This window comes from Rhinatrema bivittatum, chromosome 6 (genome assembly GCF_901001135.1).
Source record: "Rhinatrema bivittatum chromosome 6, aRhiBiv1.1, whole genome shotgun sequence".
In the NCBI taxonomy this organism is placed as follows: domain Eukaryota; kingdom Metazoa; phylum Chordata; class Amphibia; order Gymnophiona; family Rhinatrematidae; genus Rhinatrema; species Rhinatrema bivittatum.
Genome location: NC_042620.1, coordinates 174,608,832 through 174,623,430, shown reverse-complemented (window position 1 = coordinate 174,623,430; position 14,599 = coordinate 174,608,832). Strand labels below are relative to the sequence as shown.

The following is a 14,599-nucleotide window of genomic DNA, read 5'->3' as shown; positions in this document are numbered from 1 at the left end:
GTCCACCTTAAAAGTACATATTAATGCCTTTCCACTCTCTCCAGTGAGAACCTCTTTTTTTAGAGGCTATGATAGCTGTTCCCAGCCTAAACTGATCCAAGTACCTACCCACATTAGGGGACATACCCTAGACCTTGCCTTCTTTAACCCATTCTTTACATCTCCTATTCCTGAAAAAAAAACAAAACGTTAACAACCCTTTACCTTGGTAACCATTCATCAGATCAATATACAATTCCCTCCGGTATCCCACAAGGTTCTTCCCTATCTCCTATCCTTTTCAATATTTATCTTCTTCCTCTGTCATATCCTCTCTTCAATTCAAAATATATGCTGATGATATTCAGTTCCTGGTTCTGTACAATACCTCCTGCTCTTCCACTCTGTGGTGTCACTATACTTGGCTTTCACATAACAGTTTAAAACGAAATCCTTCAAAAACTGAAATTGTTCATCTTACCTCTATTTCTAGTTCTAAGATTGGTCCCCCATCCAATCTTTTCACAAATGGAGTGTCTGTCCCTACTCTAAAATATGCAACCAACTTCGGAATAGTAATTAACTCCGATCTGACAATGATTCAACATATTTCAGCTGTACTAAAAAGATCCTTTTACAAACTTCAATTGTTAAAACGTCTTTGTCCTCTACTCTTCCCTCAAGATTTTTGTACTGTTCTTCAATCTCTCGTGTTCTCTGGTCTCGACTATTGTAATGCGCTTTACTTGGGCTTACCCAATACCACCATTCACCCATTACAATTGGTACAGAATGCCGCCGCACGCATCCTATCAGGTACTTCTTCCAGAAACCATAACACTCCAATTCTACAAATCTTTCCACTGGCTTCCAATAAAATTCAGAATTCAATACAAAATCTTAATCATAATTCACTCACTCACATAATTCTTCAACTTGGTTATGTTCCATTTTACGTATCTACAAACCCACAAGACACTTAAGATCCTTGACAAAAAATCTTTTGGATATTCCATCAATTCATCGATGGAGACTAGACATCACCAGAAAAAGAGCATTCTCTGTCGCTGGTCCTTCCCTAACTTTCTTTGCCAAATATCCAACTCTTTACAATTCAAGAAATTTTTAAAAACTTATTTCAAACTGCATTTAAAATCCCAACAGAACATCCATAATTACATTTATATCATAAACTCACACCTACATCATTAACTCAAACTCCCCTCCCCCCCCCAGAATTGCAGCACCTTTAGCAGTATTCATGGCACCTGATTAAATTCTTTAAGTTTTATGATTTTATTTTATTTCTAATTTTAGTTCTTGTAATTTTATAAGCTTTTCTCTTGCATTATGAATGTCTACTATTATTGTAAACCATTTTGATTAAATTATATTTGTAAAAGCGGTATATAAACACTTATACTCTGGGTGACAATCATCCACCTAGGAACATGCTGAGGATAAATCAAGAAAGATGTATCATACACATAAGGGAAGCAATTTTTACAAATGGACCCAGTTTTCTTTACTCTGTTACATGACTGGATTTACATTTTGAGTGCCCACAGGCAGCAGGTGGGTGCTCTACCCCTCATCCCCCCTGCAAGATGTTGTATGGAGTCAACTCTGATCCCACCCCCAAAGTCATAACACATGAAGGGTTGGGGGGGGGGGGGGGGGGAGATAAAAAGAAAAACCCAGATTACCCTTGTCTAGATCCTCCCCTTCCAACTGCTTGATACCTAAAATAGTGGTGACCCAATCAGGCAGCATCAGCAACAACTTTAAAAAAATAAACTCAGCATGGGGCTTCCATTCATCCACTGAACACTCAAGGTCCTGTGGTAGCCACATCCCCTCCTTCCACCTGGACTTCCTATTACAATGGAAACCCATGCGAGGGGTGGGACTGCCTAGGACCTTGAGCATGCGACAGGCATCTGGAGACCCCATGCTGAATTCTTTCCCCCCCCCCACCAAAGTTGCTACTTCTGCCAATCTAGATATCACTGCTTTAGATAAGTGGCTGGAAGACAGGCCTGGATAGAAGTATAGCAGCAGCAATGCTTCAGCGTTTATCAAATTTGACATCAAAGCAGTTGCCTAGGCCTAAATCTGACATAGGCAACTGCTGTCACCACTTCGCCAGATTTATTTATTTATTTAAAGGCTTTTATATACCGGCATTCGTCGGAAACATCAAGCCGGTTTACATTTTAACAAAAGGAGTGGAAAGTACAATATAACAGGGGATAAGGGAAACAGGATAAAAATAACCAAGGAAAAGGCTATGAAAATACAGATCTAAAAAACTGAGATTAAAACAAGATTCAACTATAAATTAAATGACAAGATTACATAAAACATAAAATAGATCAACATTACATAAATCAACATTACAATCAACATTACATATAGCAACATTAGATGACAAGAATAAATTACAAAATCAACATTACAAATTCAGCATAACAAAATTAACATTACATATATCAACATTAAATGACAAGATTACATAAAATCAACATACTAGAGATTCCATTGTCTCGTAAGGGTAGAACTGGAAGGATTCAGGAAGAGTGAGAACAGCGAGGGACCTGCAATGTAAAGTGAGTGGAACCTAAGAGAGAATCAAGAGGGGAAGAAGAAGCTGGGAGGGCAGGACAGTGAGGGTGAGGATGAAAAGTACACTAATCTGGGTAGGCCTGGTGAAACAGCCAAGTTTTTAATTTCTTTTTAAATTTATTTGGACAAGATTCTATGCGAAGCATCATGGGCATGGAATTCCGGCATGTGGGGCCTGCAATAGACAGTGCTCGCTCCCTAGTCAAAGAGAGGTGAGCTATTTTTAAAGAAGGAACATGCAGGATACCCTTGTGAATTGATCTCATAGGTCGGTTCTGTTGGATGGCACTGAAAGGTATGTCCAACCAGAGGGAATTGTGGGAGTATATGGATTTGTGAATAGTTGTGAGTGTTTTATAAGTAATTCTGGATGGGATGGGTAGCCAGTGTAGGTCTTTCAGAATAGGGGTGATGTGATCTGTTTTACGGGTGTTAGTAATGACTCTGGCAGTTGCATTTTGCAACATTTGGAGAGGTTTTATCATAGCATATGGGAGTCCAAGGAAGAGAGAATTACAATAGTCAATTTTGGATAAGAGGGAGGATTGAATCACTGTACGAAGGTCTTGAGTGTGTAACAGGGGCTTAAGTTTTTTTTAGAACATTAAGTTTGTAAAATCCATCTTTGAAAATGAAACTCATATTTTTTCATGTTTAGTTGATTATCTAGGAGGACTCCAAGATCTTTTACACAAGGTTGGTTAGTGGTTGAAATGCAAGGTGAGACAAAGTGAGGGGGGTTTAGGGGTGTCAGAAGGGGGGGGGAGGGTTTGGGATGGGGATGAGGTGAAATGAGAAGAAGTTCGGTTTTATTGGTGTTCAGGGCAAGGTGGAGGTTTGTGAGGAGAGAGTTTATGGGAGCAAGGCAGGATTCCCAGTGCTGCAGCGCATCGGAGACGGAATTTTGGATGGGGATTATGATTTGGATATCGTCTGCGTAAAGAAAGAACTTGAGTTTAAGCTCAGTTAAGAGGTGGCATAAGGGGGTGAGGTAAATATTAAAGAGTGTGGAAGAGAGGGAAGAGCCTTGGGGGACACGTTGTAGGGGGTATGGAGAGGAGATAGCATTACCAATTTTGACTGAGAAATTTCTATTGGATGAGTAAGACTTGAGCCATGCTATTGCCAGGCCTGAGATACCAATGCCTTCTAGACGGGCAAGTAGATGATTGTGGTATAAAGTATCAAACGCTGCAGAAATGTCCAGGAGGGCAAGGAGGTAGCTACTACTCTTGTCCATACCTATGAGAAGGTGTACATTAAAGGTGAGCAGGAGAGATTCAGTGTTAAGATGTTTTCGGAAACCGAATTGTGAGGCATGTAGGATGTTGTGGTTTTCTAAGTAGTCCATGAGCTGCGAATTAACTACTCTTTCCATTATTTTTATTTATTTATTCTTAGATTTTTATATACCGGTGTTCCTGTATGAAATACAAATCACATCGGTTTACACTGAAACTGAACATAAATTTTTTTGCCAATAGGCATTACATAGAACAAGGTTGTGGAACTTGGAAGAGGGTAAACTAGATCAAAAAAAACATTGTAATGTAAACAAATTGTCTAACAAATCTCAGAGAGCAGTATAAATAAAAACAAAAGCATAAAAGCAAAACAGTAGATGTCACATGAGACCTGCAGCAAGAGAATGGATACAGAGTCAAGTAGGTCCTGGAGAATGATATGATGAGGAACTCTTGCTGGTTGTAGGGGTTGTGCTTATGGTCTTATTATCTTGGCGATGAAAGGAAGGTTTGATATAGGATGAAAATTTGAAGGGTCTTTTGGATCTAGGGAGGGCTTCTTGAGGAGGGGTTTGACCCCTGCTTGTTTAAGTGAATCAGGGACAGAGCCTGTGGATAGCGAGCAATTGATGACGTCAGCTATCGCTCTGGAAATGGTGTTAGGGATAGCGAGAAGCGCTTTGGTAGGCATAGTGTCGCTTGGGTGTAATGCAGGTTTAAGTTTTCTGAGTATGGATTCTATTTCCTTAGAGGAAGTGAGGTCAAACACTCTGGGAGGGCGGAGGTGGGAGGAGCAGGACTTGAGAGGGAAGAGAAGGTAGAATCGGGGAATCTAGAGAGGAGATTCTTTATTTTATTGTGGAAGAAGAGTGCGAGTTCATTGCACTTGGCATCAGCGTCTGAGTCCGGAATGCTGGGCAAGGTGGGCTTGACGAGACTTGACACATAGGCGAAGAGAGCTTTAGGATTATATCTATAGTCGTGGATCTTAGTGGCATAGAAGTCTCGTTTATGCTTCAAGGTAGAGAGCCTGTAATAGTGCAGGGCAGTTTTAAAACTGGCAGCATGCTGCGGGGTGGGGTCCTTGTGCCAGGTTCTCTTTATGTCTAAGTTTATTTTTTAGTGTTTTTAATTCAGTGGTATACCATGGGTTGGAGTGTTTGACACATTTAGAATTAGGGCAGAGTTTATTAGCTATCTCTTCTGTAAGGTTGCTCCAAGAAGTTAAAGCAGAAGCAGGAGCAGAGCAGTCTAGGTTGGGCAGGGCGTTAAGAGAGGGCAGAAGCGAGGTCCTCACTGGGGCAGGATTTTCTGGCTATTATAGTAGTGTATTGAGGATTTGTCTTCACGGGGGAGGCATTGATGATGAGATGACTTTCTATTAGATAATGGTCGGACCACCCCACCACCTGAGTTAAAATGTGAATTCAGTACAGCCCAATCACATATTTTACACAATATTTTTTTTAAACTCCTGATGCATTTGCATAGCATCAGCTTACTGCATCAGGAGCTAAAATTATTTTTAAACTAAGCATTAAAGCTGTGCACTGAAATCCAATGTATGGTGTTTTAACACACAGATTACTACTTCAGCCTGTGAGCTGGCTGCACACATCACATCAGCTTCTGCTTTCTCCCATACTTGTATTTAGAGGGAATGTGATCAATTGTGATGGTTCATGTGTAGTGCTTTTGGTGCTTCTTCTGGCAATACGAGTCCTACCTGTTCTGTGACCGTTGGTGCGCCACACATTTTTGTTAATGTAATTGTGCCTTGGGGCTTGAAAAGGTTGGGAAACACTGATGTGGAGTCAGAAGGGGAAAGGAGGGAGGAGTAGCCAGTGTAACTAACTGAATATTGACTGTGACCCTACAAATTAGACATCCTGCTGCTGCTCTCAGAGCCTGTGGAAGAGAACACAAGTACATGAAATAATCACGGAGGACCCTGTTGCAACGGAAGGGAAAAAAATGAACTACATAGAAAGGCAAGTACAGAATGAAAAATTAAAAAAAAATAAAAAAAGACAAGAAATAATCTGCCACCAAGACTGGGAGGAGCCAAAAATTATCCACTGCGATACAGGAAGTAAATGAGTACTAGCCAATACAACTTTAACCTCTGTACACCACCATGATTTGATTCCTAAACAGGGGAGATGTTTCATAAATGTTCTAAGTTAAATTATGAAGTTTGAATTCAATAGCCAGTTAATTCCCCCTAGGAGCCCCTACAGTGAGAAATTACTGAAATCAGGATATAAAAAAAAAATCCAAAAATACTTAGTCATGAAGAGGGAGCACAAAACTGACAGGGCCATAGAGGAAGGCACATCAGAATGGAGGAAGCATCAGGGAAGGGGGAGACAAGTCAGAAGGGAAGGCATGAGGGAAAGAGTCATGGGTGGAGGCAAGCAGGACAGGATGGAAGGCATATGGAGGCAAAAGGGCGAGCCCTCAGGAAGAGGTCACATGAGGAAGGCAAGAGAGCAAGAACCAGTGAAGAAAGGGACTGCAGAGAGAAAAGAGCAGAAGGCAAAGCACTCAGGAAGGAGCCATGGTGGAGGTGAATAAGCAGCACTCATGAAGGGGCCATAAAGGAACACAAGGACAAAGTGCAGTTTATATCAAATTGTTCCTTACTTAACCAGTTTTATGCATTACAAATGATTCTGGATATCAAAGTTTCAAACGAGAACTGAAAACATGGCTCTTTAGAAAAGCCTATATAATCCAACATAAAGGTCAATAAACTGACAATGTCACTACCAAATCTTTAAAAATATCAGTAAATTGAGTAAAAAAACTGAATATAATGTAGTCTTTTACATTTTTATGAGCATGGCACATAGGATAATGAAATGAAATAACATCTTTTTTATTTATTTATCTATCAATTTTCCAAATTTATAATGCAAAATAAAGTTTACATCCATAGTTGCAAACTATAATCTTACACTTAACAGTTATAAGGAATACGAAGAATCTGAATTGAATAAATATGGAGCATAACATATTAATCGATCATTATACATAATCAGGAGAAACAGTACAGCCATAATATTTAATTACCAGACTGGTCATGAGTTACTAGTTCTTTCTTTAGGCTCTCCAAAAAATTCTTCATTAACTCAGGTTCAAAATAGACAAACCTCTTCCCTTTATATAACATTAAACACTTGCATGGGTATCTGATATTTACCTGTGCACCTAACTTTCTGGCTTCCTGACTTAATTCTACGAAGGCTTTCCTCCGGATCTGCGTGTCTTTAACAATATCTGGATATATTTGTAACTTTTGGCCGAGATACATTTTATTGCGATTTTTCATAAAAGTTCTTAAAACCAAGTCTCTATCAGATGGAAAATTAAATGAGACTAGCAATATACCTCGTTGTTCAATTTGTTCTTCTGATGGCGTTTCCAAGTAAGCTGTTAAATCTTGATCTAAGTTAACATTAGCAGCTTCTTGCTTAAGTTCACTGCCAATTCAGTGCTTACCAGCAAAAAGGAGGCGAAATAACATCTTAATTAATGCATACTTAATTATGTTGCGTTTACCTAGAATTAGTATTTAGAATTGTAAGAAACTAGATAATGCATGAAACTACATTATGTATGAATAGGAACTGGACTATGTTTTAGCTAGCTGTTTGTATTAACCCAGAATACAAATGCTGACCTAAAATGAATGTTGACCCAGAAACCTAATGATGACTTTGTAAATAGTTGTGATCTTATCTTGGAACACCTGTATATAGAACTCCTAAATAAATAAATAAATATTTATTATATTAAAAAGCAGAGTGTTCAACATAGCCTAGCAGATACCAATCATGAAAATTTGGTGGCTCAGGCAGAGGGGTGCCTGGTATTTTCCACCCCACTCCAAACAACTCAAACTGTATACAAGAGTACACCTTTTATTTTCTCTGCCTAATAATGAATATCAGAGTTTTAGATAGGATAATCTTTAGATTGCTGAAAATTCTACATTTGATTCATATTCTATCATCCCTTCTGTCACAGTACCCTTGCTAATTGTGACATGGTAGATACTACTAGGTAATCTATTAAAACTGAATGTTTTCACAGATTACATAGTAACATAGTAGATAGAGTGGCAAGCGCATTTTAGAGCATTAGAGTACAGCACACTCAAATTTGCGTCATAACCAGGAGGGCTTTGTTACAGGCTATGTATGGAGGGAGCACAGTATGCCTAAGGAGGAAGAGGGCACTACTACTGCAGTAACCCTTGCTGGCAATACCATGGCAGTGAGCTAGATAGGGATGGTTATAAAAAATAGGAAAAATGGAAAACAAGAAAACACACCCCCTAACTATACAGAAATTCATCAAAACTGACTAAATGAAATGATGTATAAATTTTTAAAAGTAGTTAATGAGAATAAGTTGGAGTTTCAGTAATTACCTTTATAACTTATTTTCAAGAGCTGTAGTTAAGCTATAATTTTGTAAATTCTAATATTTTATAAGTGGTCATAATTAATTATAGGGTATTTTTTTTATATTTAGTACTATAATAATTGCTATAAATTCGATATTTAAAGCAATTCTGTGATTTATGACTATTTAAATTTCAGTTATGATAATTTCTAGTACAACACTCAGATAGGGATCCCCTCAAAAAAAAAAAAAAAGGAAGAAAAACTATAAAAAGATTCTTACTTTTAAAAGTGGTGTCCTATTTAGTCCTCAAAATAGATGTACTCAAACCATGACATACTAAAGATGCTATTTTCCAAAGTGTTTCTCCCATTCTATAGAAGTCTCTTAAAAATAGCTGTATAAAAGACTTGCCTTAAAGTTAAAATCCTGAATTTAATCTTAGATATCTGCCAAAAAAGTATTATTTCTAGATTACGTAAACCAGACTAAAGAACCTGGGTTTACATGCTTTTCAACTCATATTAGAAACCTTATCCAAAATGCACCCATGACTGGTTTCGCCACTGGGTTCCCATTTAATATGCCAGTGGAACTCAAAACTCCATTCATCTGCAGGGTCGTATTGGGGCTGCGCTAGAAATGAGTAATCCAAGTGGAAAGTATCTTGCTTAACTAGAATTAGTTGGACCAGGATCGACAGACACCCAACAGGGTAGACGCAGCACAGATTTGGACATCTGCAAGTAGGAAGGGCAATCGACAAGGCTTCAAAGTTAGCTCTTCTTTCCTAAGACACTCATGCTAAGGAGGGCGCGTGGGCTCTCACCCACCTCCTGGAAGCGCTCGTGCTGGGTCAATCTCAGCTCACCTGCGTCAGGTGCGGCCAGGGCAAGCCCCAGAGCCGACAGCCCACACAGAGCGGCGGGGAGCCAGCGTCCCCCAAGCCCGACTCCCAGCATCTTCTCCTCCGAAGTTCACAACACAGCTTTACCGAGAGAACGCTCCCCCTGCCAAGGGAGAAAAAAAATACCCTTTTCCCTGGGCTCTCAACAGTTACCGAGGTAGCGGCTTCTCCAGGCGCTGTACGCACGCACACACAAACAAATCTCTCACGCTTTCAAAAACACGGTTAACGTTCTGCCACTTCTGGCCGTCCCCCTCGCCTGCAGCAACACAGAATCAGGACGCTGTGAGCGTTCGCGTTTCTTTCACCATTTTTTTCATTCGAGAAACAAAAAAAACAAACGACACAAAAGTTTTCAGACAAACTCTGACGCTAGATCAGGCACCGCCTTTCGTTCTTCTCAGCGCGCGCGCCCTCGGCGTAGAACCGCCCCCGACGTCCACGCGCGCGCCGCTCTCTGCCAAACCAGACACCCATCCGGCGCGCGCGCACTCTAAAGATGGGTGGCTCGTTGGCCGGCTGGAGGCAGTTTATTTTCTGGTACAGGCTGTGTTTCTTGGTTTTTTACATAACTGGTGACTATAAACCAAGTACTACAGCTCTTCTCTCCATATATAAGTTTATTCCATTTAATTATTCACTCTAAGCATCTTTTTTTTGAACTCCTATTGCAGCACACAATAGAGAAAACTAGTGCCCACCACGATTTTCAGAATAATCTTGAAGAAATCTCACAAGTTTTATATGTCATGAATTTCTGCAGACAGCAGATTTGTTGAAGAACGGCATTGCCAGCCGCTGTTGTCAGTTTAAAATATGTAAAGCAGAAGTATGAAGAGGGTAGGGAGGCAGCAGTATTACAAACAACCCATCTTTCGAAAGCAGAGGGGAAAAGAGAAGTAATAAGAAAACAAGGCGTAGATAAAGGACATTTTGGTAATTGATTAGATTATTGCTAAGGGGAGGGGGGGGGGGGTTAGGAACGGTTCGGTGTTGTCTACTTAAGAAAACTTGCATGCCACATACCTAGGGTGGTAGAAAAACAATGAGAAGATTACAAAAACTGACATGGAAAAGGAGCTATATCCTTGATTATGTAGCTGGCAGTTGGGACCAAAACAACTGGGTAGACTGGATGGACCAATTAGTTTTATCTGCAGTCATTTACCATATTATTATGAAAAATGAGCTCAAACCAGCAGTTCCTCCTTTGCAGGCTGATACTGTAAAGTGTGCTCAGCTGCATTAACCCACTACTCCTTATACAAAAAGAGGTTTAGCGTGTCAAAAACACGCATCCACCCCCCCCCCCCAAACTAATAGCGCTCAGCACATGCAAATGCATGTTGATGAGGCTATTAGTCAGTCACCCGGGATACCAAAAAAAAAGTGCAGCTGTTCCACAGGTGCACCTTGGGCAGGTGCTCATTTCTGAGTGGCCCAAAAAGGTGTTCAGAAAAGCAGAAAATACTGCTTTTCTGTACATCCTCTGACTTAATATCGTAGCAATATTAAGTCAGAGGAAACAAAAAGGTAAAAAAAATTAAAAAGTGCCAGACAGCCATCTTTCCTGAACCAAGGAGGCGCTAAGGGTGCGTAATCGTCCCTATCGCCTCCTTTTATGGTGATCCCTCATTTGCATTATGTAACATGCGCCCTGGAGGGGGGCTGTGTGTGCGTTCTGAGAGCGGGCGCCGAAACAGACGAACCTTTTTTAGGACTTCCGTACTGTATTGGCCTGTTGGAATTTTAGCAGTTTACATGGTGCACGATGATTCAGCTGGGAAGGGACTTGGAGGGAGGGAGGGCAGAATAAATTACGGAGGAAGAACTTGGACAATGGGGCAGGGTTTGAAGGCCAGAGGTGTGGCTTTAATTTAGTTTGCTTTTACATTTGCTTTTCATTTTGCTGCTTTTAATTATTATGTATGTGCTATTATGTTCATCGCCTAGGCCTGTTTTGAGTTAGGAGATTCATAAATGTAATAAATGTAAATGTAAAATGTAAGGTACTGTTGCTTGGAGGTGGATTCTTGGGCTGAGATAGGGTTGACACAACTTGCAGGCAAGGGCCTATGGGTCCCCACCATCAGCAGGTGGAGTGGGCTGAAGCTAGAGGCTACTGGAACTTCACCTATACCAGCCCACGTTCCCCTCGGACTGAGCCTTTGGGAGCCAGGACCGGCAGGTCTTAGGCCGGCCTCAAGATTGGATGTCGAAGGCAGGTAGTTCAGCCCAGAGACAGCAGCCAGCAGGTAACGTAGTTCTATCCTGGACTGGTCCCAGTACAGGAACCCAAGCATCAAGGAACGAGGACTGACTGAAGGTGCTTGAGCAAAGAAAGGCCAGAGCCTTAAGAGTCCACGTCCAGAGGATAGGGACAGAAGTGTCACTGTCGAACTTAGATGAGAGCTGGCAGCAATTGGAGAGCCCTACACAGCCTGGAAGGCTGGTTGTGGACCACACTGAGAGCGGGATGTGCACAGAGAGAAGAGAGTCCGGGCAGTACTTGAAAGAAGTCCAGCCGGAGACGATTCCGGTCACCTGAAGACTGATACTGGGGACACCGGACGCTTCCGCGAAGGATGACTGGAGGAGAAGTCCGGGGGACGACAAGGCTGCCAGGGGTCCTTCAGTAACAAGAGAAGGAGAGATAGAAGAAGATACGCAAGAGGGGAAGCCTCAAGTGCAGGTCACCTGGACATCTGGAGACCTAGAAATCTGGATCTCGGAACGAGAAGACAACTGGACATCAGGGTCTCAGGACATCTGGAATGGTGGACACAGGAAGAGTGGACTACAGGACGAGTAGAGATCAGAAGGTCATAGAGAAGAGGGCGACGGACATCAGGACGAAGGACGTCTGGACACTTGGACATCTGAATCACATGAACCAGAGGACATCTGGACATCTGGGTGACGGGAACATCTGAGACATCTAGGTATGGATGAGGAACCCTGAGGCTACAGGAAGGGAAGCCAAGGGCCGGAACATACAATGAAGACGATCCGATGAGGAATGGAACCTGGAGCATCTGACAGACATCAGGAAGAAGACATGGAACATGAAGTCTTCCAGACAGGAGGAGCAAGATGGACCACGGTGGAAGCAGTGGAACTCCATGGAGGGTGAAACTCCGAAGATGGATACTGGAGCAGACGTAACTCTGAAGATGGGAAGTGGAAAGGTTGTAACTCCATTCGAAGGCATTGAGGAACTGAAGCAGTGTCTATTTATAGGGCAGGACTAGGAAGAGCCCTGAAGACGTCATCTGGGAGGGGACAGGAGTGCTTCCTGTCTCTGGCCCTTTAAAAGAAGAAGAAAGCCATGCGGCCAACCGCTAGAGGGAGCCCTGAAGGTAAGTGGGCGGAGCTAGGCCCTGCAACAGCATCCTGCCACGCTGGTGAAGAAGAGGTAGGCCAGAGGCTGCTTCCGCTGCCGAAGAGGAGCTGCACCGGGGAGTCCCAAGCCCCGAAAAAGAAGAGAGCAGCTGTGGCAGCTTCCTGCCGCAAAGAAGGCCTTCTGTGGCGGCACTCGAGCCACGCAGGAGGGAGGAATCCCCATGAGGGGATTCCCCGAAGGCGAAGCAGCGGCGGCAAGGCCATGAAGTTGAAGGGAGGAGCGGCTTGGCGGCAGTCCGAGCTGCGGTGAGGAGGCAGAGCTGGAGAAGAGGTGAGGGCCTGTCTATGGGATGGGGTCCACGGACAGGATCGTAACATGGGCTTCCCCGCTCCTCGGGGCAGTGCCTACGTTCTACAAGAGACTGTACTCCGTGCTTCCCTGTTCCTCTGGGTAGTGTCTACGTTCTACATAGTGACTGAACTCCGGGCTTTCCCCAGCTCCTTGGGGCAGTTCTTGATTCTCTACCAGAGATACCATTGTCCGCAGCCTCATTCCTCAGGGCGGCTTACGTCACTGCTTCGGAGAGTCAACTCGGGCTTCCTGCTCCTAGGGTCTGCCTACGTCATCACCCCCGAGCCTCGCTCACAAGGTAGGATCATGAATCTGGTAGTGGTGGATTCATTCACCAAGATGGCCCATTTATAATAGCTTCCTATCGGTTTTCCCTGGCCTTTCTTTTAAACTTGTTACATCTAATTTGCTAGTGTTTATGCTCTTTCTTGTTTTCCTCATTTAGTCTTACTTTCCATTTTCTAAGGGCTGCTTTTTAAGATTAAGGAGGGTAACTTTGAAACAGCCCACATAAGCTAAAGTCTGCCGGCACTTTTTCCTTTACAGACTTTAACCAGTATTTCCAAAGTAGATATGCCCACATACATCTGCTTTGAAAATGAAGGTGCGTGCAGAACCCCCGTGCAGAACCCCGTGCAGCATAGGCACACAAAGTTACACCTGCTTGAGAACAGGTCTAACTTTGTACATGTGGATTTACACGCATACTTCTGGAAATAAAAAGTATGCATATAAATCCCAATCCCACCTCAACTCCACCCTCCCTGGAACACCAATTTAGAATGTGTGTAAAACTGCAATCAAAATTGTGGGTCTGCATGTATTTTTATGTACATACCTGCCAGTGCTATATTCAAAAAGCTACTTATACACACAAAACCAGTTTTTATGTGAAAATTATTCCCTAATTTTTTTTACAGCACCTTTTAGTAAAACTGGCAGACATTTGGACTTCTATCTACCTTTTTTAACTTGTGGGATATGTTTGAACTGGGCTTCCAAGATGGTATTTTTGAACAATCTCCATGCCTCCTGTAGGCTCTTCATTCTTGCTGTTAGTATTAGGACAGCGCTGGTCTAAGGTCTGGCAGCTAAGATTTAATAATAAAAAATGCAGAGTAATGCATTTAGGATGCAAAAAACCCAAGGAAAAGGTACAGTATTAGAGGTGAAATTCTTCTAAGTACAAAGGAAGAGCAGGATCTGGAGGTAGTTGTATCTGATGATCGTATGGTGGCCAAATAGATGGTAAAAGTGACAGTAAAAGCCAGAAAATGCTTGGCTGCATTGGGAGAGGAATGGTCACCAGAAAAAGGAAGGTAATATTGTCCCTGTATAGATCCCTGATGGGACATTACTTGGAATACTGTGTACAATTCTAGAGACCACACTTTCAAAAGGATATAAACATGATGGAGTCCATTCAGAGGGTAGCTACTAAAATGGTAAGTGGTCTTCATTGTAAAGCATATGGGATAGACTTAGATCTAAACATGTATATACCCTAGAGAAAAAGCGAGATAGGGGAGATATGATAGAGACATTCAAAGGTTTCCATGTACAGGAGGTGAGTCTTTTTCATTGGAAAGGAGGCTCTAGAACAAGGGGTCATGAGATGAGGTTGAAAGGGGGTAGATTCAGGAGTAATCTTAGGAAATATTTATTTACGGAGAAGGTGGTGGATGTGTAGAACAGCCTGTTGGAGTCATTTTTTGGGTACAGATTAGGTCGTATGGA

At 42.2% G+C, this 14,599-nt stretch overlaps 1 protein-coding gene across 2 annotated transcripts in view; it reads right to left on the bottom strand.

Annotated features, from left to right (window-relative positions):
- PTTG1IP (PTTG1 interacting protein) overlaps window positions 1-9,527 on the bottom strand; it is a 67,494-nt gene extending 57,967 nt beyond the window's left edge. Inside the window, exons 1-2 of one of the 2 annotated variants that reach the window (XM_029606170.1) lie at window positions 9,378-9,527; window positions 9,133-9,271 (exon numbers count right to left, since the gene is read on the bottom strand). In XM_029606170.1, coding sequence (XP_029462030.1) covers window positions 9,133-9,223 — 91 coding nt within the window. In that variant the 5' untranslated portion in view covers window positions 9,224-9,271; window positions 9,378-9,527. Of the gene's footprint in view, window positions 1-9,132 lie in introns of both variants that reach the window. The other variant, XM_029606169.1, reaches the window with a different exon arrangement.
- Between the last annotated feature and the right edge of the window lie 5,072 nt (window positions 9,528-14,599).